We start from the raw sequence: 27,934 nt of genomic DNA, 5'->3' as shown, positions 1-27,934 counted from the left end.
ACGCAGCGGTTAACTCCTCCTCTTCATCGAAGACACTTGGGGAAATCCTCCAATGAGAGACGCTTAGAGGCAGGGGCGTGGTCTCAAGGGGCGGAGAATTTGACTCCGGGGATAAGGAAAAACGTGTGCTGATTGGCCGGACATCTTCCCTCTACTGACCAGCCCTCTTTGGACAGCGGGAGCCATCCATCAAAAGACTTACACCAATTAGCGGGGAAATGCTTCCCACTTCCCCACCTCCCATCGCAGCGAGAAAGCCCCGCCCTCCAATATATTACTCGGAAGGCCAGGCGCGGCCCCTTCGGCTCCGAACTGGCCCAGAAAAGGGCAGTGTCGTCTCGGCGGCGCTGCAGAAACCCCCACCCAAGACGGCTCCCCCTCCCCGGGCCTGTCCCCTCTTGCCCGCGAGTCCTCTCGCCTCGTAGGCCTCTCGGATCTAATATCGTGGGGTGAGGTGAGAGCAGGCCCGGGGAGGGTGGTTACCGCTGAGGAGCTGCAGTCGCGATCAAGGTGAGCTGGGATTTCGGGGTTGATTGCAGGGTGCAGCTACGGAGCAGGGTTGGGGGCGCGGGGTGGGGGTAAGGGGCCGGGGTGGAGGGTTCGCCTCGCGCCCTTTTCCTCGGTTAACTTTAGACCGAGCAACAAGTTCAGGCTAGTCCGAGCCTGGAGGGGCGGGGCCAGATTAGACCTCCCTAGGCGTCTTAATGTCAAGTTGGCGTGGTCCCAGGCACCAGCCCGGGGGCGAAAGAGTTGGATCCCTGAAGATTGTGATTCCACATTTGTCCACCTCTTCCGTCGCTCAACCCTGAAGATGCTTTGCTTCCTGCCTTTCGGTTGTTGTGGAGAGGGACTGTCCATATATCTTGTGCCTGGGGCATAGTGGGCGTTCAGTATTGCCCTAAATTAATGAAACTCCCAGGTTCCTCTTTCAGGATGGATTAGCCTCCTGTTCCCACTGCGTGTGCTCTTAACACCTGAGTTTCCTTTCGTAACATCAATAAAAGTTAACAGTTGCTGAACACTGAGTGCCAAGCACTATGCTAAACTCTTTAGTTGAATCATCTTGTTTACTCTTAACAGCCATTTAAAGACGCAGATATTGCCTCGTTTTACAGACTATAAATAAGCTCGTTAATATTGCCCAGGTGTTTATTAGGCACCTATTATATGTGCTAGATACCTGTGTACCTGAAACTGAACGTGTTAGTCACTCAGTCGTGTCCGATTCTTTGCGACCCTATAGACTGTCGCCCGCCAGGCTCGGGCGTTCATGGAATTCTCCAAGCAAGAATACTGGAGTGGGTAGCCATACCCTCTCCACAGGATCTTCCCAACCCAGAGATCGAACTCGTTTCTCTTGCGTAGCAAGCAATATATTACTCATTTCACATAAGTCTATGAAATGGGTAATAACCTATTAACAGATTAGGAATTGAGGACTAAGAAAAATTGACTAACTTGAATAGTTCACATTGTTACTAAGCGGCAGAATACATACTACCGTCTAATTTCAAAGTTTGGGCATGAAGATTAGCATTTATTTATTTTTATTCATTAATTTTTTTTTTGAAAAGGCCGTCTAGGAAGTCACAATTTAGGATGGATGTAACCAACTGGTTGGGGAGGGGGAGAATAACAGATGGCCCTTTGCAATGACTGAGATTCACTAATAGCATTGAGAGAGGGGAGGCTTGTGTTATAAGGCACCTGGCAGGACAGGAAGGGCTGTTCTTTCACTCCTTTCTGGGCTTTGTTCTATATATAGATGATAGAGGTACTGACAACAACTGACTCTCAGAAACTGCTACACCAGCTGAATGCCCTGTTGGAACAGGAGTTGAGATGTCAGCCAAAGGTCTGCGGCTTGAGACTAATTGAATCTGCACATGATAATGGCCTTAGAATGACTGCAAGACTGAGGGACTTTGAAGTAAAAGATCTTCTTAGTCTAACTCAGTTCTTTGGCTTTGACACGGAGACATTTTCTCTAGCTGTGAATTTACTGGACAGATTCCTGTCTAAAATGAAGGTATGTTTAAAGCTGCATTACCCTGAGTATTTCGTGATTTTGCTCAATGTGTTTTGGAGATGGTATTGCCAGCTTTGGGCTGGTATTCATAACTTGACCATTTTTTTGTTGTTTTCGGCAAGTAACCAAAACGTTGTGGTAATTCTGTGTGCTATAGCATTGATGAATATTCTTCCTTTTAATCAAGAGTAATGCATCAGCTATTAAACTTAACTTCTGACATTGAATAATAGTCTAATATCAAATCATTGTAAAGCCTCCCAGTAGGAGAGCTGGCTGTTGTAAAATTTTTTAAGTCTTGTTTGATAGTCTGGGTATTTTCATTTGTTTACTGTTGTTTTTAAGAAATGTGTTAAAGGCAGAATGCTAGATTGTGGGTTAAAAATTAGAATTTGTTTTTTTTTTCCTTTTTGTTCATGATGTCTACCATCTGATCAGTAGAGTATATTTCTTGATCTTTGTTCATATATAATAAAGTTCCAACTGGTTTAGCCTTACATTTACCCAAGTCATGCCTATGCTTGGCATTTCCAGCCTAAGTTTGCATATAGTAGAGAGTATCTTCTGAAGGAGCAGATACACAGTTGTTACCCTGTATTGGATAAGCAGGACATCTGTGTAGCTTTCAGAGTTTAATTATTAAAAATACATCTGACTTCTCGGTGTCCATGGTTGTTGGTAGATAATGAGATAATGTGACACTTAAAATGAAACTCATGTTTTATTCAAAGTACCTAACAGAATACAACATATATGGAAAGAGCTCAATGTTTGTTGAATGGTTCAAGAAACTTGTTCAACAGTCTAATTAAACAACTCTTTTAGACACCATGTGTAGGCACTACCTTTAATTCTAAATGTGTCACAGGTGAATGACATGCATCTGTTCCTTAAGTATATTATAATCTTAGTGGGAGTAATGGTTGCACTTATAACTATCATTAGTACAAGGAATAATAAGAAAAGAATTACATTATACTTCAAACGAAATATAAATATATTGCTGAAGGGGTTCTAAGAAGAGGAGAGCCCAAATACTGGTAAAAGCTTTTTAAAGCTTCAGTTGAGCTGAAACTTAAAGTGGATTGAGGGCTTCCCTGGTGGCTCAGTGGTAAAAAATCCACCTGCCCATGCAGGAGACTGGGGTTCAACCCCTGGTCTGGTAAGATCTCACATGCGGCCACACAACTAAGCTCATGTGCCAGAGCTACTGAGCCTGTGGTCTAGACCCCAGAAGCCGCACACCCTGGAGCCCATGCACTGCAACAGAGAAGCCACCACAATGAGAAGCCCACACACCACAATGAAGAATAGGCCCCATTCTCCACAGCTAGAGAGAGCCCGCACAGCAAGGAAGACTCAGCATAGCCAAAATAAAGCTTTTTAAATAAACTGGATAGAATTTTGATTGTAGACATTCAGAAAATGATGGACAAATTTAAAAGCTTGGTAGTGAATAGAGCTTTACAGGTAGAGTAAACAGTATGTGTCACGGTACTTAAAAACATTTCACAAGTATTACTACAAAGAAAACAGCCTGGAAAAACACAACATTCTAAAAAGAAATTTTGTGTATAAGCTGTAAGATATTTCAATCCTCATATGAGTCTTTGACCAAATAACTTACTGCTTATCATTCTTCAGTGATTTAAAAAACCAAAAGAACTAAGAATTGTTACATGCTAAAGCCAAACAGTACACTGAAACTTACTCCATTTACTCAAAAATTGGTTCCAAGTGGGTGCATATGGTTAACAGCCTACAGTTGAGGCATCAGTGAATCTTGCTAAGTCCTTTGCCACTGAGAAATTCACCTCACAAATACATTTTTCAAAGTGATGGGTCTGAGTTCTAGATTATACTTTTTTTTTTAATTGAAATAAGATAGAGATGGACTTATTGTCTTTTCAGGTACAGCCCAAGCACCTTGGGTGTGTTGGACTAAGCTGCTTCTATCTGGCTGTAAAATCAACAGAAGAGGAAAGGAATGTCCCATTGGCAACTGACTTGATCCGAATAAGCCAGTACAGGTTCACGGTTTCAGACTTGATGAGAATGGAGAAGATTGTATTGGAGAAGGTGTGTTGGAAAGTCAAAGCTACTACTGCCTTTCAGTTTCTACAGCTCTATTACTCACTCCTTCAAGAGAACGTGCCACATGAAAGGTATGTGAGCTTTGTTTTCAACAAAGGAGATGTAGAAACCAGAATATTATCTGAATGTTTCATAAAATCAGTATGCTGGGAGAATTTCAATCAAGTAAAATGACAGCTAAGCCCCTTGAGTTTCACTTTACTCTCCAGCAAAAGTGAGGAGACATTCAGTCAAAAGTAGCTTCTTGGAGTCTTTGAATTCTTAAAATGGTAAAGTCTTTAACATTACATTTTCCATTTATAGGCTAGTTAACTTACAGAACCTAATAGACAAGCATCTAACATGAATTTATGGAAAAAGAAACTTTCAATTCAAAAATAGATTTATTAAAATGAAAAGAAACCTTGGTAGTTGTAGAATAAATTTTTCTTTTTTGGCCCAAATTATTTAAAATTCATCTATGGTATCCTTAAGTTAATGTCTCTGAAGGAAGGAAACTTCTTCACATAATTCATTTTTCTATGATAAGTGTGCATAATCTTCACTTTAAAATTGACTTCATTATTTTTCTAAAAATTTCTTTTGATTTGATGTAAAATTACCTACATAAAATTTCATTTTCTCTTTAAAGGAAGAGTAGCCTTAATTTTGAAAGACTAGAAGCCCAACTTAAGGCATGTTACTGCAGGATCATATTTTCTAAAGCAAAGGTAAATATTTTATAAAGATTAAATTTGTTTATATACCTATTTTCATATTCAACATTTACTTTAAAATGAATCTCTTTTAGCCGTCTGTGTTGGCATTGTCTATCATCGCATTGGAGATCCAAGCACAGAAGTATATAGAGTTAACAGAAGGAGTAGAACATCTTCAGAAACATTCCAAGGTATGTCAAGGTCATAGCCTAAATCCTATTCACAGCTGTAAAAAAAACTAAACCACTTGTTCCTAAAGTAAAGTGAGATGTCATGTGTTTGCTTGAAACTTAAGTAACTTAAATTTTTTTTGATAAGGAAAGACATGTTAATAAGATTGTAATTATTAATTACTATAATGAAAACTATAGGACTATTAACATTTTTTTTTTAATTTACGTACAGATCAGTGGCAGAGATTTGACTTTCTGGCAAGAGCTTGTATCCAAGTGTTTAGCTGAATATTCATCGAACAAGTGTGCCAAACCAAATGTTCAGAAGTTGAAATGGATTGTTTCTGGGCGTACTGCACGGCAACTGAGGCATAGTTACTACAGGATAACCCACCTTCCAACAATTCCTGAAACGGTCCCTTAATTGGTAAATGTGGTTTGTAGTTATCCTCCACGTTAGAGAAAATTTTCTAATGCTATATAATTTTCTTCTACAATTCAAGAATATAAGTCTGAATTATTTTCAAAATAAACAAAATGGAGTTGGAATAGCAAAGGGGAAAATGACCTCACTGATCTAATCAGCTAATATTTGAGGGCATTTACTACATTCGTGGAGGAAATGGCAATCCACCCCAGTCTTCTTGCCAGGAAAATCCCATGGACGTATGAGCCTGGTGGGGTCCATGGGGTCACAAAGAGTTTGACCCAAATTAGTGACCAAGCACACTACATTCAAGGTATCAATACAACATCCCAAGAGTAAGGAATTATCTAAACTTTGAAATATACGTTAGCCATTTCATTAAATTATCAGCTTACAAAGCCACATCCTCCTTAATAATGTAAACTTTAAAAGTAGCACTAAAACAGTGTTTTGTTTTTTTCTAATTGCATATTATTTTGTTACATGTAGACTCCACCTTTATTTCACTTAAAGTTACACAAGCCTGAGTAAAAGAACAGGACCAAAATTTTGAACCATACATTGAACTAATTTGAGACTATTAGCTTACTAGGAAAATCAGTATGAACTTGGGTGTTATACTTAAAGAAAAATAAGTTAGGACAGGTGGTTTCTACACTGGGTCTTTGGAAACTGCCAGGGTGTCTCAGCACTGTAGTTGTGTATCATTGCTCTAAGAGTTGAACAGTGGAAAGTATTTACATGCATAAAAAATGTAAACCTCCTCAGGAATATATGATAGACTTTCTTACCATCTAAGTTTAACTCAACAGTGGTGATTTAACTTTCTTCCTACCAAAACTAAATGTGAACATAGAACACATCTACATAAGACATGATTATGAATCTTAGATATTTTAACAGGTAGTAAAATTTGTGTTTGGCAGACTTCTGATAACTTGGTTTATTTGTTTGTTAAATAGGATGATTACAGCAACAAAAAACTTCTGAAGCCTTTCTCCACAATCCTGAGCTGTGGATTCCATAATATAACGGATTTAAGCTGTGAAGCCTCAAAACATCACAACTAGATTAGCATCGGTGTTCTCAGATTTGGGAAAACTGCCTAATTAACATTACCCTATAGTGGAATTACTCAAATTTGAATTCACCTATGAAACATACAAATCAAAATAACAGTATAAATGTGAAATGCAAATGACAAGCCTGGAAAGGTAAACTGTGAATCTTCATTTCTGACATTGATCCAAGTTTCTATATTGGGTCAATATATTGTATTTAGGTGGTGTTTAAAAAGGGTAACCTACTTAAATTTAAACTATGAGGTTTACATCAAAACCACCATTTCACAAATGCACTTTTTAAGGCACAATAAGGGTCACTATTCTAGACAGTGAGAATAGTTAGTTTCTTGGCACCTATAATGCAAGTAGTTATTAACCCAGAGATGTGGACCTTACTGCTATATAGAAATCACATTTAAATTTGAGGGCATTTATGTAAAGCAAAACTACCAACTCGTTAATTTTGGCATGTTATCTTTAATATTTTTCTAGAAAACAGGTGATGTTTGTATCCATGATTTTAAAAGTTTTATACAAAATTTACTGCCTCAGTCTAGTCCCATCAAGAAAATTAGTTTTTACTGTACTAGTAACTCAAAACAAATTAGCATCACTCTGAAAACTTTTTAACACTCCATCAGTTTTTACTGAGGACTCTTTTTATAAAACTTGGTTCTAACTTAGAATTTTGCTTAAAAGGAAGAGAATATACTTACATTAATTGCCCCTACTGTGTGCCAAAAGCAAGTATTAAGAAAGTAGGCATCTTCGTAATTATAAGGTTGCTGAGGTGTAGTGTTTGGAGATCTACAGGGTTAAAGTGTTGCAGAGAGTTACTCAATGCAGTGTGTAGCCTGAATCCATCCAGGATGGCTGTACCCAATTTTGACATCATTTTATGGTTATAGAGGCATTAGAAAATGAACCAAAGAACCACAGTGTATCTTATACTTTGGTAAACCATGTTTTATGGATAACTTTACAGTTTTTCCAAAATACTGATAAATTTCAATATTTTAAATACATCAGTGTTAATTTTGAGTTGCCAGAGGTAACCTAACCAACTCCCATTATGTTTTGGTACTAAGGGATATACCTTTCAATAAAGTTACTGAAATGCATTCCTTTGCCAGGTGGTTTTCTATTTGTTTCTCTTCTAATGTAATTAACTATTTTGGCAATGTGATAATAGCACCACAATAAAAAGCTGTCTCCACTCACTTTCAATTTAGCACTAAAGTTAGATGCATGGTGGGCTTCCCTGGTGGCTAACTGGTGAAGAATCCTGCCAATGCAGGAGGCATAGGTTTGATCCCTGGTCTGGGAATATCCCCTAGAGACGGAAATGGCAACCTGGGAAACTGTATTCTTGCCTGGGAAATCCCATGGACAAAGGAGCCTGGTGGACTACAGTCCGTGGGGTCACAAAGAGTCAGACATAACTTAGGACTGAACAACAACAAGATGCATGGTAAGGAAAAAAAGTTATGATAGTATAGCTATTACCTAATTGACACTTTGCTTTCTAGTGGTTTTTTAAAGATAAACACAAGATGATGACAATTAAATATGCTTAATATGCATCAAAAACTTGCTTATGCATTGTTGGTCACTTTTATTATTTAGGTTCCATTGTATGGGCATGCCAAGTCACTTCAGTCATGTCTGTACTCTTTGTGACCCTATGGACTGTAACCCGCGAGGCTCCTCTGTCCATGAAATTCTTCAGGCAAGAACACTGGAGTGGGTTTCCATGCCTTCCTCCAGGGCATCTTCCCGACCCAGGGATCGAATCCGTGTCAGTCTCCTGCATTGGCAGGTGGGTTCTTTACCACCATCACCACATGGACTACCCCATCACTGTTATGACTGTCCTTAATACTAAATCACCCTCAGATTCAGCCCGTCTGTAGTTCTGTTTGACCCTCTTACCTAATTAAACAGGATTCCAGCAGGTGGTTGGTAATGACAGGCAACCGCCAAGTATTGTATTAGTCTGGTTAGACTGCTTGTTAATTATTAATATATGATTTTGAACTGTTCATATAACTAACAAGCTAGAAAGTAGATACTGTAAGGAATTACTGAATAAAGAAAAACTTATAAAAGAAGGTTCCTATTTTATTTGACTCAGGTTAGATATATTGAATAATCCTTGTTTTCATAAGTGCTGTTTTTTAAAATAGGCACTTTAACCTTTTTTAAATTATGTGGCATACTTTTTAAAAACTAGGTATTTCTGATCTAACATTTGTGGTTAGCAGTGATAGTTTTTACTGTCAGGTACTATTGTCAGATATTTTAGATGAATCATTTCATGTTATTCTCCAAACTGAATGAGATTATCCCATTTACAAATAAACCAGAACAGCAGAGCAGGTAAGAGATAAGCCCAAGGTCACATACCTGTACTTGGATGTGAGATTCAAATCCAGGCAATTGTGACTCAGGCTATGTTCCTAAACACTCTGCGCATTACTTCCCAAAATAGATTAAATGGACTTATGTGAAATTGTATCAAAGTTAATAGGAATAAAGGACATTAAAAAATGATAAAAGAATCAATTCGCCAAGATATGAGTCTTAAATATGTATGCACCTAACATCAGAGCTTAAAAATACAAGAAGTAATACAGACTAACAGCAGTGAAAGGTCATATGGACAAAGCTCCAGTTGCAGGCTTAAAAGATCCACTCAGTAACGTATAGTACTGGAAAACCAACAAGGATGTAGGACTGAAAAGTACCAACAACCATATGGATCTACTTTATTTAAAATTCATCCCAAAATAGAATAAGCATTCTTTTCAAGTGAATGTGGCATAGTCACCAAGAGAGAATATATCCTGGGTCATAAACAAACCAAGAAATGCACTAAAATCATATAAAACGTGTTCCCTGACCATAAAACTAGAAAACAGTTAAAAGGACAATCTCCAAACACTTGGAAGTTAAATAAGAAACATCTATGAATAATCCATTCCTGTAAGGGAAAGTCTAAAAAGAGAATGTATTTTGAACTTAATGAAAATATCAAAATACATGGAATTCAGCTAAAGCAGTGCTTAGTAATCATAGTATCAATCATTTTTGCTAAAAAAGGTCTCAAAACTAGTAAATTTCTATTTTAAGAAACTAGAAAAAGAGCAAAACAAACCCAAAGCAAGCACAAGGAAGAAAGTCTGAAGAAGGATGTGTAAAAAAAAAAAAAAGTGTATGAAACTGAAACAATAAGGCTAATTAAAATTTAAAAATTGGGGTTTGAAAAGAGCAACAGATAAACTTCTAGCAAGACTGATAAGAAATTTTAGGAATGAAAAGGATGGGAGAGAGAAGCAGGTTCAAAATTAGAAAATCAATATAATCCACCATACTAAGAGTCTAAAGGAAGAAAAAAAAAAAGGATCAACTGATACAGAAAAAAGCATTTGAGAGAATTCATACAGTTAACATAATACTTAATGTTAGAATGCTTTCAAAACTAACATCTAGAACAAGACAGGGATGGCCATTTCCACCACCTCTTTTTCTAGCAAGTACAATGAAGCAAGAAAAGGAAACAAAAGACTACAAACTAGAGCAGACAAAAACTTTCCTGTCTGTGGTTTATGCAAAAATTTCCAAGGAGACAACTAACAAAGTCACAGGATCAAAAAGTTTCAAAAGGAAATAACTTACAACATCTCCAGAAAATGAACACTTAGGAATAAATATAAGATGTAAAGGTTCTAGAAGCAGAAAACAATAAAATGATCTAAATCAGAGGGGCTAAATGAAGAGATGCCCCATGTTCATGGATCAGAAGACATGCTATTCCAGTGGAAATTTCAGGACTTTTTGTTGTAGATAGACTAGCTCATTCTAAACTTTACATGAAAAAGCAAAGAAAATTAACACAGCCAAACCAATTCTGAAAAAGTTGAAGGAATCATGCTACCCAATTTTAAGACTTAAAGGCAGTGTTGTATTTGTGAAGGGAAAGACACACCGATTCATGGTATAGAACAGAGACCAAAAACAGACCCATATAAATAGCAATTGATTTTTGTGAAAAGTGCAAAAACAATTTAATGGAGAATGAATACCCTTTTCAACAAATGATTTTGAAACAACTGGATATCTATATGCTAAAAAATGAAACTCCACCTATATTTCACAGCTTCTCCAAAAAAAAAAAAAAAAAATAGGTCACAGATCTAAATGTAAAAGATAAAAATATAAAACTTTTAGAAGAAAACATTGGGAGGAAAATCCTTGTAACCTGGGATTTCAGAATTCTTAGACATGACACCAGAAACATGATTGAATTAGACTGTATCAAAACAGCATTCAGGCTTCAAAAGGCACTGTTGAGAAAGTGAAAATCTATACAAAAAGAAAATATATGCAAATCATATATGATAAAGGACTTGTCTCCAGAATATATATAAGAACTTTTACACTTCAATATTAAAGAGGCAGATAACCCATTAAAAATGGGCAAAGGATCTGAATAGACATTTTTTTCAAGGAAGATAACACAAATGGTCAATAAGTACAATATAAGATGTTCAAAATAATTAGCCATCAGAGAAATGCAAATGAAAACCACAGCGTGATACCACTCCACATTCACTAGGATGGCCAAGATCAAAAAATCACATTAAGTGTTATGGAGAAACTGAAACTCATACTGCTGGTGGGAATGTAAAATGGTGTAGCTGCTTTGGAAAACAAACATGATTGGAAAACAAACAATCCTCCTCAAATGATTAAAGTTTTTGAAAAACTTGAGATTACACTCCTCTGTAAGGAAATAATAGATGTACATAAAAATTTGTAGTTCAATGTTTATAGCATATTCATAGTAGCCAAACAGTGGAAACCTCCCAGATGTCCATCAACTGACAAATGGGTAAATAATGTGGTAATCATACAATGGAATATCATCCAGCCAGACAGAATGAAGCGCTGACATTCTAGAACATGGATGAACTTCTAAAACCTTATGTAAGTTAAAGAAACCAGAAACAAAAGGCCACATTATGACTCCATGTATATGAAATATCCGTAACAGAGAAATCTGAGGTGAAAAGTAAGTAGTGAATGATTGAGGGGGTTGGGTGTATGTGTGGAGGGTTAGTTAAGAAAATACAGGTTTTAGGGATTTCCCTGGTGATCCAGTGGTTAAGAGTCTGCCGTCCAGTGCAGGGGGGCCTGGGTTCAATCCCAGGCAGGGAACTAAGATCTCACATGCCACAGGCAACTAAGCACCGCAATGAAGACTCAGCACAGCCAAAATATAAGAAAAAAGTATGGGTTTGGTTTTTTTGAGGTGATGAAAATTAAAGTTGACTATGGTGATAGTTGAATATATGACTATACTAAAAACCACTGAGAAATTATATACTTTATATGAATAAAGTATATGGGATGTGAATTCTCTCTCAAAGCTATCTTTTAAAAAGGATTACATATGATTCTATTTCAATGAAATTCTTGAAAAAAACAAAATATAGAGGCAGAGACTAAAATCAGTGGACTCCAGGGTTTGAGGCTAGGAGTAGGGTGTGACTATAAAGAGAACATGAAGGAGATTTTGTGGTGATAGAACTGTTTAGTTTCCTGATTTTGGAGGTGTTCACACATATATCTAGACTTCCCTGGTGGCTCAGACGGTAAAGCGTCTGCCTACAATGCGGGAGACCTGGGTTCAATCCCTGGGTTAGGAAGATCTCCTGGAGAAGGAAATAGCAGACCACTCCAGTACTCTTGCCTGGAAAATCCCATGGATGGAGGAGCCTGGTAGGCTACAGTCCATGGGGTTGCGAAAAGTCGAACACAACTGAGCGACTTCACTTTCACACATATATCTATGTAAGTTAAAATTCACAAAACTACAAACTAATTTTACTTATGTTTATTCAAAATATATTAAAAAAAGTTTTAATGTCAAAAAAAAAAAATCTCTTCCCCATTCATCCTTTAAGTTATTGGGCAAAATGAACAACACAGGTATCTTGCCAAAGGGTGTGCCTGGGCTGCAGTGGACAAGTGGGGCATCAGAAACCAAGCAAGTGAAACAGGTACCTCTGCTTAGCACAGGGTGTTGGAGGCTGAGCAGATTGAGAAAAGCATTCACATGGGAAGATGACCTAGAATGGGGAACCAAATATATTAAGGATAACAAGAATCAGGTATCTCACGTTGAAAGTTTTGTATAATGGGAGAGAGCAAAATGAACCCCATGGGGTCAGAAATCAATGTTTAAGTGTGAACTCATGGTTTTCAACATATATGTAGACATAAATGTATAGATGTAAACATATGCATAATACACACACAAACAGCAACTGCTAACAGATCCTGGTTTCTAAACACCATTCTTCACAGAAAACCAGGACTCTGGAAAAACGGCTGATTCTTGGCCAAGGGTAGGGAAAGCATAAGAAGCCTGGAATATCTTATGCCAGAGAATAAGAAATTGCTCAAATAATAATGGGAACATGCCAAAAGGACATAAAAGCCATCTACAAGAAATTTCCACTGGCCAAATCTAGAAAAATTTTGAGGATAAAAGTAATGGGAATAATAGATTTTTACTCAATGAATAAAGTGGAAATAATGAGTGTGTATTATATAAGACATGTATTTAAAGCTTGATGAGAAACAAGGTAGTACTTTGAAACTACATCACACAAAATATAGTCATAAGCATGAAAGAATGGCTTCGTAGTGGAGAAGATGGGCAGACACCACTTCATCAATGATCTAAGTATAGTTGTCCCTCAGCTTCTGCAGGGTATTGGAGCCAGCAATCCCCTCAAACATCAAAATCCACAGATGTTCAATAATATGACATCATGTTTGCATATAACCTACATATAATCTACCCACATCCTCCCTGATACTGTAAATCACCTCTAGAGTTATAATACCTAATAAAATACAATGTAAATACTATGTAAATAGTTATAAACACAACATAAATGCTATGTAACTAGTTTCTTGTTGCAAGGCAAATTCAAGTTTTGCTATTTGGAAGCTTCTGCACTTGTTTTTTTTTTTACTATTTTCTATCCTTGGTTGATTGAATCTGAGAGTTTGAAAACCACCAATATGGCAGGCCAACAGTAAACACTATCAGAAAAAGGGTGAACTGTAACCAGTAACTTGTGACAGGATGCAGTAAGAACACAGTATCACGTCTCTTCTGCAATGGTCAAAGATTCATAACCTGATTCTCATCGTGTAGAAATATCAGACAAAACACACCATAATAGATGTTGTACAAAACTAGCCTGTGATCTTCTAACTTGTCATGGTTATAAAAGTCAAGGTTAATATGAAGACTTTTTCCAGTCTGAAGCATACTATAGACCCCTGATATCAAAAAGTGAGAAATGGGGAATTCCATGGCAGACCAGTGGTTAGAATTCATTACTTTCACTGCTGGGAGCCTGGGTTCACTTCCTAGTCAGGGAACTAAGATCCCACAAGTGGTGCAGCACAACCACAAAAATAAAACAAAAGGCAAGGCATGATTCTGACTGGATCCTTTTGCTATAAAGAACATTACTGGGACAATAAGCAAACTTGAATGGAATAAACGTCCAGAATTAGGTGGTCATAATGTGTCAGTGCTAATTTCCTGATTTTAATGGTTGTATTTGAAGCTATGTAGGAGATGTCCTTTGAAGGAAATACACACTAAAGTACTCAGAGGTGATGGGGCATCATGTTATCAACTTACACACAAACCTGAAGAATCAGGAAGAAGACAATTCTGTGTGCTTTACTTGTAACTTCTCTATACATTCCAGATTATTCAAAATATTTAAAATTAGAAAGGACATAAAAAGGATGAAAGAAAATTTCAAGACAATTCTTACCTATATGCCTGGATCAATGAACATCAAAAAGATATCACTGAGTTATACTCATTGAATGTGCTTCTTGTCCCTAACAAAGGATTTACCAATAACCAAATTTGCTTCAGTGCTTCCTTTTGCATTAGTCTATTCTTATTGATACGTTTTTAGCTACTTTTCAATTTCTTGACATAAAGGCATCTCTCAAAGAATAATATACTAATTCAGAAATTTTCAGTAACTCTTAAAATTAACTTAGAATATATTCATGAATTATTTTTTCCTTTCTGAAAATTTTCTTCAGTAATACAATTTCCTTGTGTGAACTGGTACACTTAGACAAAGGGGTACACAATTCCTATTTAGAAAAATTTATTGAACATTATTCCTGCATCACAGTTATTGAAAGAAAAACTTAATATTCCCTGAAGGCACCCTGTCATTTTACATGATCTAGACCCTAAAACTTTTTGTATTAAAAATACAGGCTAAATATGAAATTAGTAAAGTGCAGCATATAAAACATCATGCTGAGCAAAAACAAGTCCAAAATAAAAGTTACCATGTATCAATAGAATAGTTTCCACAGTATTTAAGATGTTTCCTATGTAAATCATATTTGAATGCAATTTTTAGAACCATATTTAAATGTATTTTGCAATCTGTTAACTAGGTATCCACATTTTTATTCCACCACATAATCTGTTCCTCTGATTAAGTTGGCAACATCTGCTAGGATCCACAAAATGCAGCAAGAAGGTCACAGTTATTTCTCAAGATTCGAGAAATCTGGTCCACCTTTAGTGTAGTTTCCTGAGATTTCTGCTCCACTGAAGTCAAAACCAGGATTCTAAAAGACATGGGGAAAAAAAAAATTCAGATAAAATTAAAAGGAAAAATATAAATAAGCCAAAAAGAAAATGATAAAAAGATATAAACTGGCAACTGACAAAAAAGGAAATATATTAATACATGGCCAATAAACATGAAAAGATATCCAATTTTACTGTAATCGCCAAAATGGAACCTAAAACTATGAGATTTTTTTCAATTTTCATATTTACAAATATTTAGAAGATTAGTATGCATATTATAATGTTCACAAGTGTATGGGCAAACATATTCTTTACCATCAGTATATAAACAGATTTTAATAATTAGCATTTTTTTGAGAGCTTATTATAGGCCAGGCAGGGTTCTAAGAGGTATATATATATATATATATACACTAAAATATTCAATTCTCATAACAGTCTTATAGAGGAAGTACTACCTCTGGCTTCAGTCATTTAAGAGGCATTTCATTTATTCAACAAACATATATTAAGTTGCTACTGTTTAGAAGACACCATGAAAGGCATGCAGAATTTAAGAGCGAACAAAATAGACAAAGATCCCTGTTCTGGTGTATATTCTAACAAGAGGACAAATAATAAACCCTAAGCTACCTGGTGCATGGGCCAGCACACTTTTTTGTAAAGAATCAAGTAGTAAATATCAATATTTTAGGCATTGAAGGCCACATAGTCTCGGTCATGGCCGAGACTTAATTCTGCTGCTGCTATATAAAAGACAATACACAAACAAATGAGCATAGCTGTGTTCCGGTAAAACATTTCCTTCAAAAGCAGGCAGTGGGCTGGATTTGACTGCTGGCTATAGTTTGTCAGCCCCATGATGCAGTGTATTAAAAGTCAGTAAGTGTTATAGAAAAGAAAAAAGAAAAAAGACGTAGGGTAAAGTATGGAAAATAAGGAAATTAGAGTATTTAAATAGGATCATCAAAATATGCTTCATTGAGAAATTGCTGGAAAACGGTGAAGAAATCAGGTAAACTTTGGGAGAAGAGCATTGCAGTCAAAAGGACAGAGAAGGAATGGTCAGGCATGTTTCATAAAAGGCAAAAATGCCAGCATGGCTAGAGCAGAATGCATGAGAGGGGCAGCAGCAGGACAGGAGATCAGAGGCGTCAGGGAGGACCAGATGAGTCTGGGCCTTGTAGAAGACTTTGTCTTTTACTCGAGTGAAAGAGTTCTGAGAAGTAATATTGTCTGATTTACATTTTAAAAGGAGTGCTCTAGCTGCTAGTTTCACAAGACTGCAGCTTGGCAAGGGTAGAAGTAAAGAGAACAATTAAAAGGTCATTAAGAAACACTTTCCTGGTGGCACAGTGGATAAAAATCTGCCTGCCCAATGCAGGGTTCACAAGTTCAATCCCCGGTCCGGCAAGATTCCACATGCCAAGGAGCAGTTGAGCCCATGTTCTAGAGCCAAGAAGCTGCAACTACTGAGCCCATGGACCGCAACTACTGAAGCCTACACACTCTAGGGCCTGCAAGTCCCAACTAAGGAGCTCCTGTGCTGCAACAACTGAAACCCGTGCATCCAGAGCCTGTGCTCTGCAGTAAGAGAAGCCACCACAATGAGAAGCCAGTACACTGCAACTAGAGAAGAGCCCCTGCTTTCTGAAACTAAAGAAAGCTGGTGTGCAGCAATCAAGACCCAGTTCAAGCCAAAAAGAAAACCGGGTAGTGGGAAGGTCATTAGACTAACCTAAGCAAGACTTTAGAGGTGGTCCAGGTGAGAGCAGTGGTAGAATGGTGGTGACGTGCAGTCAAATTCTAAACATACCTAGAAGGCCGTGACAGTAAGGCTCCTGACAAGCAGGGCATGAGACAAAGAGAAGAGTGGAGGATGATTCCCCAATGTTGTTCCATCAGAACAACCAGTTTCTATCAGATGACATAAGAAGGCCAGAGGTACAACAAATGTGTGAGGGAAATTAGGAAGTTCACTTGGATATGTTGAGCTGGATATGTCTGTTAAACAGCCAAGATGTTAAGTAAACAGCTGGATATGCAGTTCCGACATTCCATAAAAAGTCTAGGCTAGAGACATACATTTGGGAATCATCATCATTTATACAGAAATTATCTATCAAAACTTTAACAGTGCTTTGATCCAATAATTCTCCTAGATAGCTATCTTAAAGGAAAATTTGAGTATTTTCAGAGATGAAAGCACAAACTTTGTTTGAAATACACACAGAGAAATCTAAATCTCATCAAAGAGGAAGAGCTAAGTAAAAACAATACACTCAAACTAGGAAACGCTCTAAAGCAATTAAAAGGAATGAATTTTATCCACATGTATTAGTAGGGAAAGAGACCTAAGACATATTATTAAATGAAAAAGCTACATGATGATACATACTGTGTGATCCTCCACTTATATTAAAAAAAAAAAAACAATAAATTCAATGTATTGAGATGAGAATGAGACAGATACAGAATGGGAGATACTAAAGGGCCTTTCACTTTTTTACATGACGTATGTACTGAGAGAATTTTTATCAGTTTATTCATGAACTACTGATGCAAACTAAATAAATTTAAACTTAGATATCACAGTGGTACAGATAAATTCCTCTGGGGCAGCAGAGGTGGGGTGGTGAGGTTAAATCCCTATATAGAAAGGCCAGTCAGTTTTCTAACCATTAAACTGAAAACATTTATCTGAAGAATGCTAGCAATTTTTTAAAATGACGTTTGAGTTTTGATTTCAAGTAATAATTATTCTATGAGTTTAAGATGTTTAACTACACATATTCTTCAGTTGATCTGACTTACTTCTTTCTGGAATCTCTCTAATGTAAGTTTTCTCTGCATTTGGTCTTGCACCCAAGGGTCAGCTGCATAATCAGATTCTAGAAGAGAAGTCCAACAATTTGCTGCATCTCTCTTCGTCTTTGTAAGAACAATACGGACCATTTTTCTATCCTCTAAACAAACAAACAAAAATCACAAAGAAATCAAAGTTCATCATTAATTTATATTTTCAGAAACATAATTAGGAAATGTTGACATACAATTGTTTTCAATACATTCCTTTTACTATAGCTTACAAAGTTGCAAATCTACAGCAGGGGGAAATATACTAATTTCCAAGACAAAATTAACTTTTAAAAAGATTCTAAGAAATGTAATAGATTACCCTTACCCAGAGTCCATGTTCCCTCATCAGCTATTGTAGAGTCAAAGAGTTTGCCCTGAAAAATAAACATATGAGGTACTAAAAGAAATTCCATTAATTTTCATCAAGTTTTCCCGATTTAAGACTTCCCTTATTTCCTATCTAATCTACATATAACTACTTAATTTGTTTAGAGTAGGGAGAACAAATTTTCTACTATTTCAACACATCGATAGGTGGCCAACCCTAAGTTCCTGCCTAGCGAGTAAAAGAGAACCTAGTTTACACGATGGAGTATATACTACAGTAAAGAACACAGAGCACTCTACAAAAAGATCAGGGCTCCTTAATTTTTAGAAGATGAAGAAATACTACTGATTGGTCAAATGTGATGTCAACATCTGAAGTGTGTTAACTTTACCAATAAACTACAAAAAGAACTCTCCTACAGATATTAAGGAAAAATGATATCTTAATATAAACTTTAAAAAAAACTGGTTCAATCTCTTTGTAAGGCCGTTTAGCACTAAAAGAAAAAAAAAAAAAATGAAAGCACACACATCCGTATATACCTATGATGTCAGATGAGTTGTGACTGATTTTTGAGAAACTCTTGTTTTAAGAAAGAACTAAGTAAAACATAAGTTTAAAAGAGACTGCACCTGCTCAAATCCAATTTGATTTGTTGCTACTTACCAAATTTTAGCTTTAGGAAATGAAATTACATGTCACATTAAAAAAAGAAAACAGTCTTTTCATATGTCAATTCAAGGGGTGGGGGAGTATGTGAATACTACTTGTATAAATGTAGCTAAAATCCTAGAGACTGAGTTATTGACAAATTCCCTGCTAGCTGCTGCTGCTAAGTCGCTTCAGTCGTGTCCGACTCTGTGCGACCCCATGGACGGCAGCCCACCAGGCTCCCCCGTCCCTGGGATTCTCCAGGCAAGATTCTGGAGTGGGTTGCCATTTCCTCCTTCAATGCATGAAAGTGATGTCGCTCAGTCGTGTCTGACTCTTCGCGACCCCATGGACTGCAGCCCACCAGGCTCCTCCGTCCTTGGGATTTTCCAGGCAAGAGTACTGGAGTGGGGTGCCATTGCCTTCTCCGCCAAATTCCCTAGGTTACTGCAATTACTAAAGTAAATTTGAAATGTAATTTGAAATCACCATTCAGTAAATTATAAATAGCACAACTATCCAGAAAGGTCATCAAGAGCCAAGCTGACATAAATCAGTGTCTTTCGTATAAATCTTCCTTTTCTGAGACACTCAAAACACTTTCATATTAAGATAATAATAGGAACATGTAGTGCAAGCTTATTACATATTAGTTATTACCTACTCCAAGCTCTTCATTCATAGATACCATGCTACTTTTAAAATAATCCTATGAGAAAGGTACTATAATTACCCCACTTTGGGGATGAAGGCTTAGACAATGAAATCTCTTGCCCAAGGTTACAACTGGGAAAATGGCCAAGCCAGGTATACTCTCAAGCAGTCTCCCTTCACCATTACACAACACTGCCATCAAATATCTTGGGCTTCTAAGCTGAAGAAGAAATCTAACTTCAAGTTAATTGAATTAAACTACACGTTTTAACAAGGAAGAAATGGGTCCCAGACCCAAAGGGTACTGCTAAGAATAAAAGGGCTATCCATTACTTTCTTGACAAGTTCTTGACCACCGGCTTAAACACTCCACAAACTTACAGATTTTTTCCAATTTTAGATGAGAAAATAAATCAACGGACATCACTTCCAAGTCCTCAACCCAACATCTTTATTTTCGTTTTTCATTTCCTATAACCTCCTATATATTTATTGATTTAATTATGCCTCCCTGCGTAAGGGAACAGTACCTGGCTCGTTCACCGCGGTCCTCCCAGCACCAAGATCAGTGCCTGGAGGTACAGATGTCAAAAATATTTGTTTTCCTTCAACGATCTAGTTAGGCAGTTCTCAGTGAAGACCCGCAGAGGAGTTTCATATGGCTTACAAACAAAGCAAGGTAAACTGGCTAGTTTCATGCCAACCTCAAACAACGAACGGCCCTGAGGTCAGGGGCTCCGACCAGGCCAAAATCAGGGCAATCTTATTCACCCTTCGGCCAGCCAGAGAGGCCGAACGGCCTTTCAGCAATCTTTCCACGGAAACCATGAACTTGAGGACTCGGGAATTTGGGGAGGCCGGGAAGAAACTGAGCACAAGCCCCAACCTAGCCGCTACCTTGAGGATCTCGCGGCCACCCACGGCCAGCGCCACATGTCGGCTCTGCAGGCCGCACTGGATATCCTGGGCGCGAGTGCCTGGCGGCACCTGAACTTCAATGAACACCTCCTCCAAGGTCTGGTACCACTGGCCCCACGGCGTTCCGCACGGAACCACCCCACTGCGCTCCTCAAACGGGGCTGACATACTCCAGTCGCCTCCCGGAAGCGGTGGCACCGAGCAAGCGGAGTTCACCCCCGGAATCCCCGCCTTGAGCCACACCAAGGCTGTCACTCGGGTCACTGCACATGCGCAGAAATGTAACCTGCGGTCTCCGCTTGAGTGCGCGTTTCCCTTTCAGTTGGCCATTGAGGAGGCCGGCAGGACCCAGGTTTAAGGAACTGAAATCCGGAAAAGTTCGCATCTAAAGAACGATGGAAGAGGGGTGGGCCCAGAGAAGTTAGAATTCATTACACTGCCACCAATATGACGTCAAAAGCGACGGAAACCTCGCTGGTGTGAACTGCGCTTGCGCAAACGCGGCTGCTGCGTAGTTACAATTGAGTAACGCCAGTACTGATTGGGCCAGTGAGCGAGAGGAGACAGTAGTAGCCTCCTATTGGATGGTGGCCTAAGCAGGTCACGTAATTGAACGAAGCGAGAGCCGAGGATGCAAGCTCTTTGGTCTTTGGCGTTCCGATTGGCTGACGTCGGTGGGCGGGAGTTAAGCGGGGCGATTTGAATTTGAAGCCAACAGGCCTAAACAACCCGCAGGATAGTAGCCGCAGACCGGTAGAGACCTTCGGTTTTGCGGAGCTGGTCGTCAGCATGTCCTTCCCTAAGGCGCCCCTGAAACGATTCAATGACCCTTCTGGTGCGTACGGGAAAAGGTGCTGGGGAACAGGATATGCTCTCACGCCCCTTGTCCTGCTTGGGTTCCCTTCATCAGAGGCAAATAGGCGATTTTTACGGCTGGGATGGGGCTCGTTAAATTGATCCATTTTCCTGAAACACATGCCAAGCTTTTACTACTTGCCAGGCACGATTGAGGTTAAGGATATAACAGTGAGCGAAGCAAAGTCTCTGCTCCATGGAGTTTAATTCAGTTGGAGAATGCAGCCAATATACAATTAGTGCTGTGGAGAAGCTAAAACCAAGGGAAGGGAATAGGAATTAGGAAGCATTGGTAGCTGTTGATCAAGTCCGGAGTCCTCACTTGTATATATGTGTGCGTATATACACATACGTATATTTTACTATTGCTTTTGGTGTGGACTTGTGAATTTCTTTTGAATGTCCCATTCAGGCGTAAAAGAAGAAAGATTGGTAAAGGCAGTTTATACGTATAAAATTATGGCAGTAGCACTTACTGAAAACACTATAGATGAAGTAAAGGGAGCAATTCCCCCAAATCCGTAATATTCATTATTTTATCCATAAAAGAACGGAAACTTATATTTGCTCACTGTTACACAACCGAACTGGCAGAACAGGGGCCTGAAACCAGGCCTGCATGAATCCATCCTGTGTTCCTGAGCCCAGTGGATGCTAACTGTATTCAGGGACTGTGCTAAGATCTTCCCTATTGGGTCTGGTTTATTCTTTCCAACAGCCAGGGGAGGCGCGTACAATTGTTCTCATTTTACAGATGAGGAAACTAAGGGGGGTTGTAACTACTGAGCAGCCTGCAAGTAACAGAACTTAACATCATAACTCATGATTTATCCATTATAAAGTACACTTTTTAAGTCTCTTGTTACATCTTAATTTCTGTCAAATAACATACAAACGGAAATGAGCATCACCCTGCTCACAAAGGAAGGCCAGTGAAGAATTGGATCAACACAGCTTATTTTTTAACTAAAGACTTAAGGACCATATAATTTGTCAAACATTCAAAGAACTACTCTGAGTTATGTCATTGTGTCCTTTTAGGAGATTTGTTTGCTTTATAATGTATTGAACTGGTTTTGACAATTACATAAAACTTTAGGCTCACAGCTTTATTAATAATAAGTGACCATTTATTTGATGCTTAGTGTGTGTATTAGGCACTGCAATGATTTTTATGTTACTCCAGTAATCCAAACACCAAAGTATGAGGTAGATACTATTTTTTTAGCCTTGTTTCATGAATGAAGAACAGTCTCAAATAGAAATAACTTTCCAAGGGTCTTAACGTTAGATTGGAAAAGGAGAGAGTATAATGTTCTTATTCATCATCTTCTCCCTGTGGCTACAAAGTACCTGGCCCATACTATTATCATACCAGATTTACTATTGCTTTTGGTGTGGACTTGTGAATTTCTTTTGAATGTCCCATTCAGGCGTAAAAGAAAAAAGATTGGTAAAGGCAGTTTATAGGTATAAAATTATCATACCAGATTGGCAGACAAATCTGGATTTGAACCCTAATCTAACTGATTACTATACAAACCTCTGTTCCCAATCCTACATCCCCCATGACTTTCTGTTTTCTCTGCCACACTACCAAACTCTACCTTGAGGTAAATACTGAGGGTAGGGACGTGATTGAGACTGTCCCTGACTTCAAGCAGTTTTGTCTAAGGTGGGAGATGGATAAGTACATTAGTATAGGCCATTACAAAACTGCAGGAAGTTCTGCAATAGGAATAGTACACGCAAACTGCTATGGAATGGAGATTCTAGCTTGATGTGGGCATTTGGAGAAAATGGAAGAGGTGACATCCAGACTGAGATCTAAAGTAATTAAGAGCCAGATCTCAAGTCATCTTTGCATAAGTACATGGAAATACCTTTGATTTGAGACTCTAGTTACATGAGGTTATAGAGCATAAATTGCTGGAACATAGAAATACAGTCTAGTGTAGTTTGTACTTTGCATAACATGGCTTTATAGATTTCCTAATGTACTGATATTAGACACAGATGGATCATCACTAAATTTTTATTCCAAGCTAAATCTTCAGGGCTAGACATTTTTAGTAGCATAATTTCTAAAATCTCAGTGACTCTCTTTGAATAGATTTGATTCCAAATATTTTATTTCTTAATTCAGTTCTTACTAACAGCTGTGTTGCTTGTTCTGACATGTTCATCTCAAGACTGGACATGTCCATCCCAAGACTGTCTTTGTTGTTTTGCTGAATTGTTTGTGTTCCTTTGACCTAACTGAAATAAATATCACTGGGAAGATAATGATACTGTTCTTCACAGAGAGGCCTACTTTATAATATCAAATGTGCTCATTTTACATTTGAAAATGAAGCATTTAAAAAAAATGTATTAGAGTATAATTGATTTACAATGTTGTGTTAGTTTCAGGTGTGCAGCATAGTGATTCAATTATACATATATTCGTAGGTTTTCAGATTCTTTTCCTATATAGATTATTACAGAATATTGAGTAGAGTTTCCTGTGCTATATAATAGGTCTTTGTTGGAGATCTGTTTTATATATAGTAGTATGTGTATGTTAATCCCAAGCTTCTAATTTATCCCTCCTCTCCACATTTCCCCTTTGGTACATGTTTGTTTTCGAAATCTGTTTTTGTTTTGTGAATAAGTTACTTTATGTCATTTTTTTAATTAGAAAAGAAATTTATTAATGGTATTTTTACATTTATGCTACTCACTTTACTATTACTTTTTTTAATTGAAGTATAGTTGATTTATGATATTGTGTTAGTTTTACGTGTACAGAAAAGTGACTCAATTATATTTTTTCTGGCTTATTTTCTATTATAGGTTATTATAAGATAGTGAATATAATTCCCTGTGCTGTACAGTAAATCCTTGTTGTTTATCTGTTTTATGTCTAGTGGTTTGTATGTATTAATCCCATACTTATAATTTATCCCTCTACCTCCTACACTTTTGTAACTGTAAATTTGTTTTTGTGTTTGTGAATCTGTTTCTGCTTTGCATATGGATTCATTTGTATTAATTTTTAGATTCCACATATAAATGATATTATATGATTTTTGTAAAACATGTTAACATGTAAGTCACATTAGATGAGATTTTAATGTTTTATTTTTCTTCTAGGATGTGCACCATCCCCAGGTGCTTATGATGTTAAAACTTCAGAAGTATTGAAAGGACCAGTATCCTTTCAGAAGTCACAAAGATTTAAAAAGGAAAAAGGTAATGGATCCCAAAATAGAATAATAGTTATATGATCATGTAAATTTTGAAGTTAAGGATAACATTATTTAAATTTAAAGATGCTATAACATTTCTAAAAATATGAAGCTACAACTATATTTAAATTTTCTTAATTGATAGATATACAAAAGGGTTGACTTCTGAATAACACTTTTATCATTACACTGTCATATAACCAGAAAAATTAAGTAAGACACTCACATAGACATGTAGTTTTCCTTTTGGTAATTACATTAATCCTCTCGGAAAATATTAGAGGGAATATTAGGAAAATCAAGAAAGTGTTAAAATGTGTAAAGAAATATGTCATTTGTGCAACTAATTACTTGAAAATGTACAATCAAGAAAAGAATAATTTTATATTGCTTCACTAATAGTTTCTATAAGGAATTTGGGAATTGGTATTTTGTCTGTACTTCAAACATGTGAGCACGAAACATGATCTGTACAATTCATTTTATAGCAGAATCACAACAAAATCTTAACATTGACAAAGAAACTACCTTGCCTGTTTCAGCAAGAAAAGTCAAGACTTCAGGATTAAAGGTGAGGTGCCCTTATATTCTAGCTGGTTCATCAACTGTATCATAAAAACATTTCTGAAAGTTATTATATTTGACTAGAGTAAGTTCAGTTTATAAATTAAGGTAATCAATAAATCTATAAATGAGTAAAACATTATCATTGGAACTCTAGTAAGTTTTACTTATCAACCTATGTCATTACTAAATATATTGTGTTTAAATGTACCCTTAGTTCAGAATTACAAAGTGGTCTCCACTTCTTAGTCATTTCTATAGATGGATAAGCTTTATAATACCTAGTGAGCCCTTAAAAATTATGTAATGCTTTGATTTTTTGAGTTATCATCATTTGACTTTACAAAGTAAGGGGAGGGTAAATATTGATGAAGGAAAAGAAAAACCATTCTAATGTCCACAAGGGATTTGCCACTCAGAAACTGCCACGGAGTGGGAGGAGATTAAATCCTTAATATCTTTATGTTAGGACTTGTGCAGGAGTGTACTGTTACTGTTTCCGTTAGTTCATAAAGCAAGTTGTACTTTCTTAAGGAGTTGTACAACTTGGTATTTTAATGTGAAAAAGATTCAGAGTTGGGAAAGAGTTCCCAAGCTCTTTGGTTAGAAAACCAAAGCTATACATTAAGCTTATTCTTGTTTATTCACTTGACAATTACCTAAATCTCTTATTCTATAAAAAAAACAAAAACAAAACTGTGGTTGTCCAGTATGAAAGTGGTAAACTACATGTAGCTACTCAGCACTTGAAAATGAAAAGTTAGATTTTTAGCGTTATTTGATTTTAATTAAGTCTGAATTTGGCAATAAGGAGTTCATGATCTGAGCCACAGTCAGCTCCCAGTCTTGTTTTCGCTGACTGTATACAGCTTCTCCATCTTTGGCTGCAAAGAATATAATCAATCTGATTTCTGTGTTGACCATCTGGTGATATCCATGTGTAGAGTCTTCTCTTGTGTTGTTGGAAGAGGGTGTTTGCTATGACCAGTGCCTTCTCTTGGCAAAACTCTATTAGCCTTTGCCCTGCTTCATTCCGTATTCCAAGGCCAAATTTGCCTGTTACCCCAGGTGTTTCTTGACTTCCTACTTTTGCATTCCAGTCCCGTATAATGAAAAGGACATCTTTTTTGGGTGTTAGTTCTAGAAGGTCTTGTAGGTCTTCATAGAACCGTTCAGCTTCTTCAGCGTTACTGGTTGGGGCATAGACTTGGATTACTGTGATATTGAATGGTTTGCCTTGGAAATGAACAGAGATCATTCTGTTGTTTTTGAGGTTGCATCCAAGTACTGCAATTCAGACTCTTTCGTTGACCATGATGGTTACTCCATTTCTTCTAAGGGATTCCTGCCCGCAGTAGTAGATATAATGGTCATCTGAGTTAAATTCACCCATTCCAGTCCATTTTAGTTAGCTGATTCCTAGAATGTGTTCAGGCTGGTTTTAGAAAAGACAGAGGAACCAGAGATCAAATTGCCAACATCCACTGGCTCATCGAAAAAGCAAGAGAGTTCCAGAAAAACATCTATTTCTGCTTTATTGACTATGCCAAAGCCTTTGACTGTGTGGATCACAATAAACTGTGGAAAATTCTTCAAGAGATGGGAATACCAGACCACCTAACCTGCCTCTTGAGAAATCTATATGCAGGTCAGGAAGAAACAGTTAGAACTGGACATGGAACAACACAGTGGTTCCAAATAGGAAAAGGAGTATGTCAAGGCTGTATATTGTCACCCTGCTTATTTAACTTCTATGCAGAGTACCTCATGAGAAACGCTGGGCTGTAAGAAGCACAATCTGGAATCAAGATTGCCGAGAGAAATATCAGTAATCAATCAATCTCAGATATGCAGATAACACCACCCTTATGGCAGAAACTCAAGAGGAACTAAAGAGTCTCTTGATGAAAGTGAAAGAGGAGAGTGAAAAAGTTGGCTTGAAGCTCAACATTCAGAAAACTAAGATTATGGCATCTGGTCCCATCACTTCGTTGGAAATAGATGGAGAAACAGTGGAAACAGTGTCAGACTTTATTTTGGGGGGCTCCAAAATCACTGCAGATGGTGACTGCAGCCATGAAATTAAAAGACACTTACTCCTTGGAAGGATGACCAACCTAGATAGCATATTCAAAAGCAGAGACATTACATTGCCAACAAAGGTCCATCTAGTGAAGGTTATGGTTTTTCCAGTAGTCATGTATGGATGTGAGAGTTGGACTGTGAAGAAAGCTGAGCGCCGAAGAATTGATGCTTTTGAACTGTGGTGTTGGAGAAAACTCTTGAGAGTCCCTTGGACTGCAAGGAGATCCAGCCAGTCCATTCTAAAGGAGATCAGTCCTGGGTGTTCTTTGGAAGGACTGATGCTAAAGCTGAAACTCCAGTACTTTGGCCACCTCATGCGAAGAGTTGACTCATTGGAAAAGACTCTGATGCTCGGAGGGATTGGGGTCAGGAGGAGAAGAAGATGACAGAGGATGAGATGGCTGGATGGCATCACCGACTCGCTGGACTTGAGTTTGAGTGAACTCCAGGAGTTGGTGATGGACAGAGAGGCCTGGCGTGCTGCAATTCATGGGGTCTCAAAGAGTCAGACACGACTCAGCAACTGAACTGAACTGACTGAACTGAATTTTAATTAATGTATTATTAAAAACTGATATTCAGTTCAGTTGTACTTCTTACGTGTTTTTGGAATAACTTGGATATGTGAATCTACTTTTTC

General features: G+C 37.5%; 3 protein-coding genes across 5 annotated transcripts in view; 2 read left to right on the top strand and 1 right to left on the bottom strand.

Moving 5' to 3' along the window:
* The first annotated feature begins 286 nt into the window (after positions 1-286).
* CCNG1 (cyclin G1) lies at positions 287-7,606 on the top strand. 2 transcript variants are annotated; one of them, XM_006067697.4, is made up of 7 exons: positions 287-510; positions 1,766-2,029; positions 3,941-4,194; positions 4,755-4,833; positions 4,914-5,012; positions 5,227-5,421; positions 6,384-7,606. In XM_006067697.4, exons 2-6 carry the CDS (start codon positions 1,766-1,768, stop codon positions 5,416-5,418), a joined length of 888 nt encoding a protein of 295 aa, XP_006067759.1. In that variant the 5' UTR covers positions 287-510; the 3' UTR covers positions 5,419-5,421; positions 6,384-7,606. The 2 variants fall into 2 exon arrangements, with proteins under 2 accessions (XP_006067759.1, XP_044803294.1); XM_044947359.2 differs by lacking the exon at positions 1,766-2,029.
* A 6,624-nt stretch (positions 7,607-14,230) lies between these two features.
* On the bottom strand, positions 14,231-20,995 carry NUDCD2 (NudC domain containing 2). The gene is made up of 4 exons (XM_006067698.3): positions 20,540-20,995; positions 18,335-18,383; positions 17,965-18,116; positions 14,231-15,185 (listed from the first exon to the last, which is right to left on the bottom strand). The coding sequence occupies exons 1-4, from the start codon at positions 20,726-20,728 to the stop codon at positions 15,102-15,104; spliced, it is 474 nt and encodes a 157-aa protein (XP_006067760.1). The 5' UTR covers positions 20,729-20,995; the 3' UTR covers positions 14,231-15,101.
* A 243-nt stretch (positions 20,996-21,238) lies between these two features.
* Positions 21,239-27,934, top strand: part of HMMR (hyaluronan mediated motility receptor) — a 33,319-nt gene continuing 26,623 nt past the window's right edge. Inside the window, exons 1-3 of one of the 2 annotated variants that reach the window (XM_006067700.4) lie at positions 21,239-21,395; positions 24,551-24,649; positions 25,137-25,216. In XM_006067700.4, the coding sequence (XP_006067762.2) occupies positions 21,350-21,395; positions 24,551-24,649; positions 25,137-25,216 (225 nt within the window). In that variant the 5' untranslated portion in view covers positions 21,239-21,349. Of the gene's footprint in view, positions 21,396-24,550; positions 24,650-25,133; positions 25,217-27,934 lie in introns of both variants that reach the window. The other variant, XM_006067699.4, reaches the window with a different exon arrangement.

This window comes from Bubalus bubalis, chromosome 9 (assembly GCF_019923935.1).
Source record: "Bubalus bubalis isolate 160015118507 breed Murrah chromosome 9, NDDB_SH_1, whole genome shotgun sequence".
NCBI classification, from domain to species: Eukaryota; Metazoa; Chordata; class Mammalia; order Artiodactyla; family Bovidae; genus Bubalus; species Bubalus bubalis.
The sequence above is the reverse complement of the archived record's forward strand: the minus strand, read 5'-3'. Positions and strand labels throughout refer to the sequence as shown.

Coding starts and splice junctions, on each gene's coding strand:
- NUDCD2 (XM_006067698.3), bottom strand. CDS start 20,728: ATGTCAGCCCCGTTTGAGGAGCGCAGTGGGGTGGTTCCGTGCGGAACG. Junction 18,117..18,334: donor TGAGGGAACATGGACTCTGG/GTAAGGGTAATC, acceptor TTGTTTGTTTAG/AGGATAGAAAAATGGTCCGT. Junction 15,186..17,964: donor TAGAGAGATTCCAGAAAGAA/GTAAGTCAGATC, acceptor CATGTCTTTTAG/AATCCTGGTTTTGACTTCAG.
- CCNG1 (XM_006067697.4), top strand. CDS start 1,766: ATGATAGAGGTACTGACAACAACTGACTCTCAGAAACTGCTACACCAG. Junction 2,030..3,940: donor GATTCCTGTCTAAAATGAAG/GTATGTTTAAAG, acceptor TTGTCTTTTCAG/GTACAGCCCAAGCACCTTGG. Junction 5,013..5,226: donor ATCTTCAGAAACATTCCAAG/GTATGTCAAGGT, acceptor ATTTACGTACAG/ATCAGTGGCAGAGATTTGAC.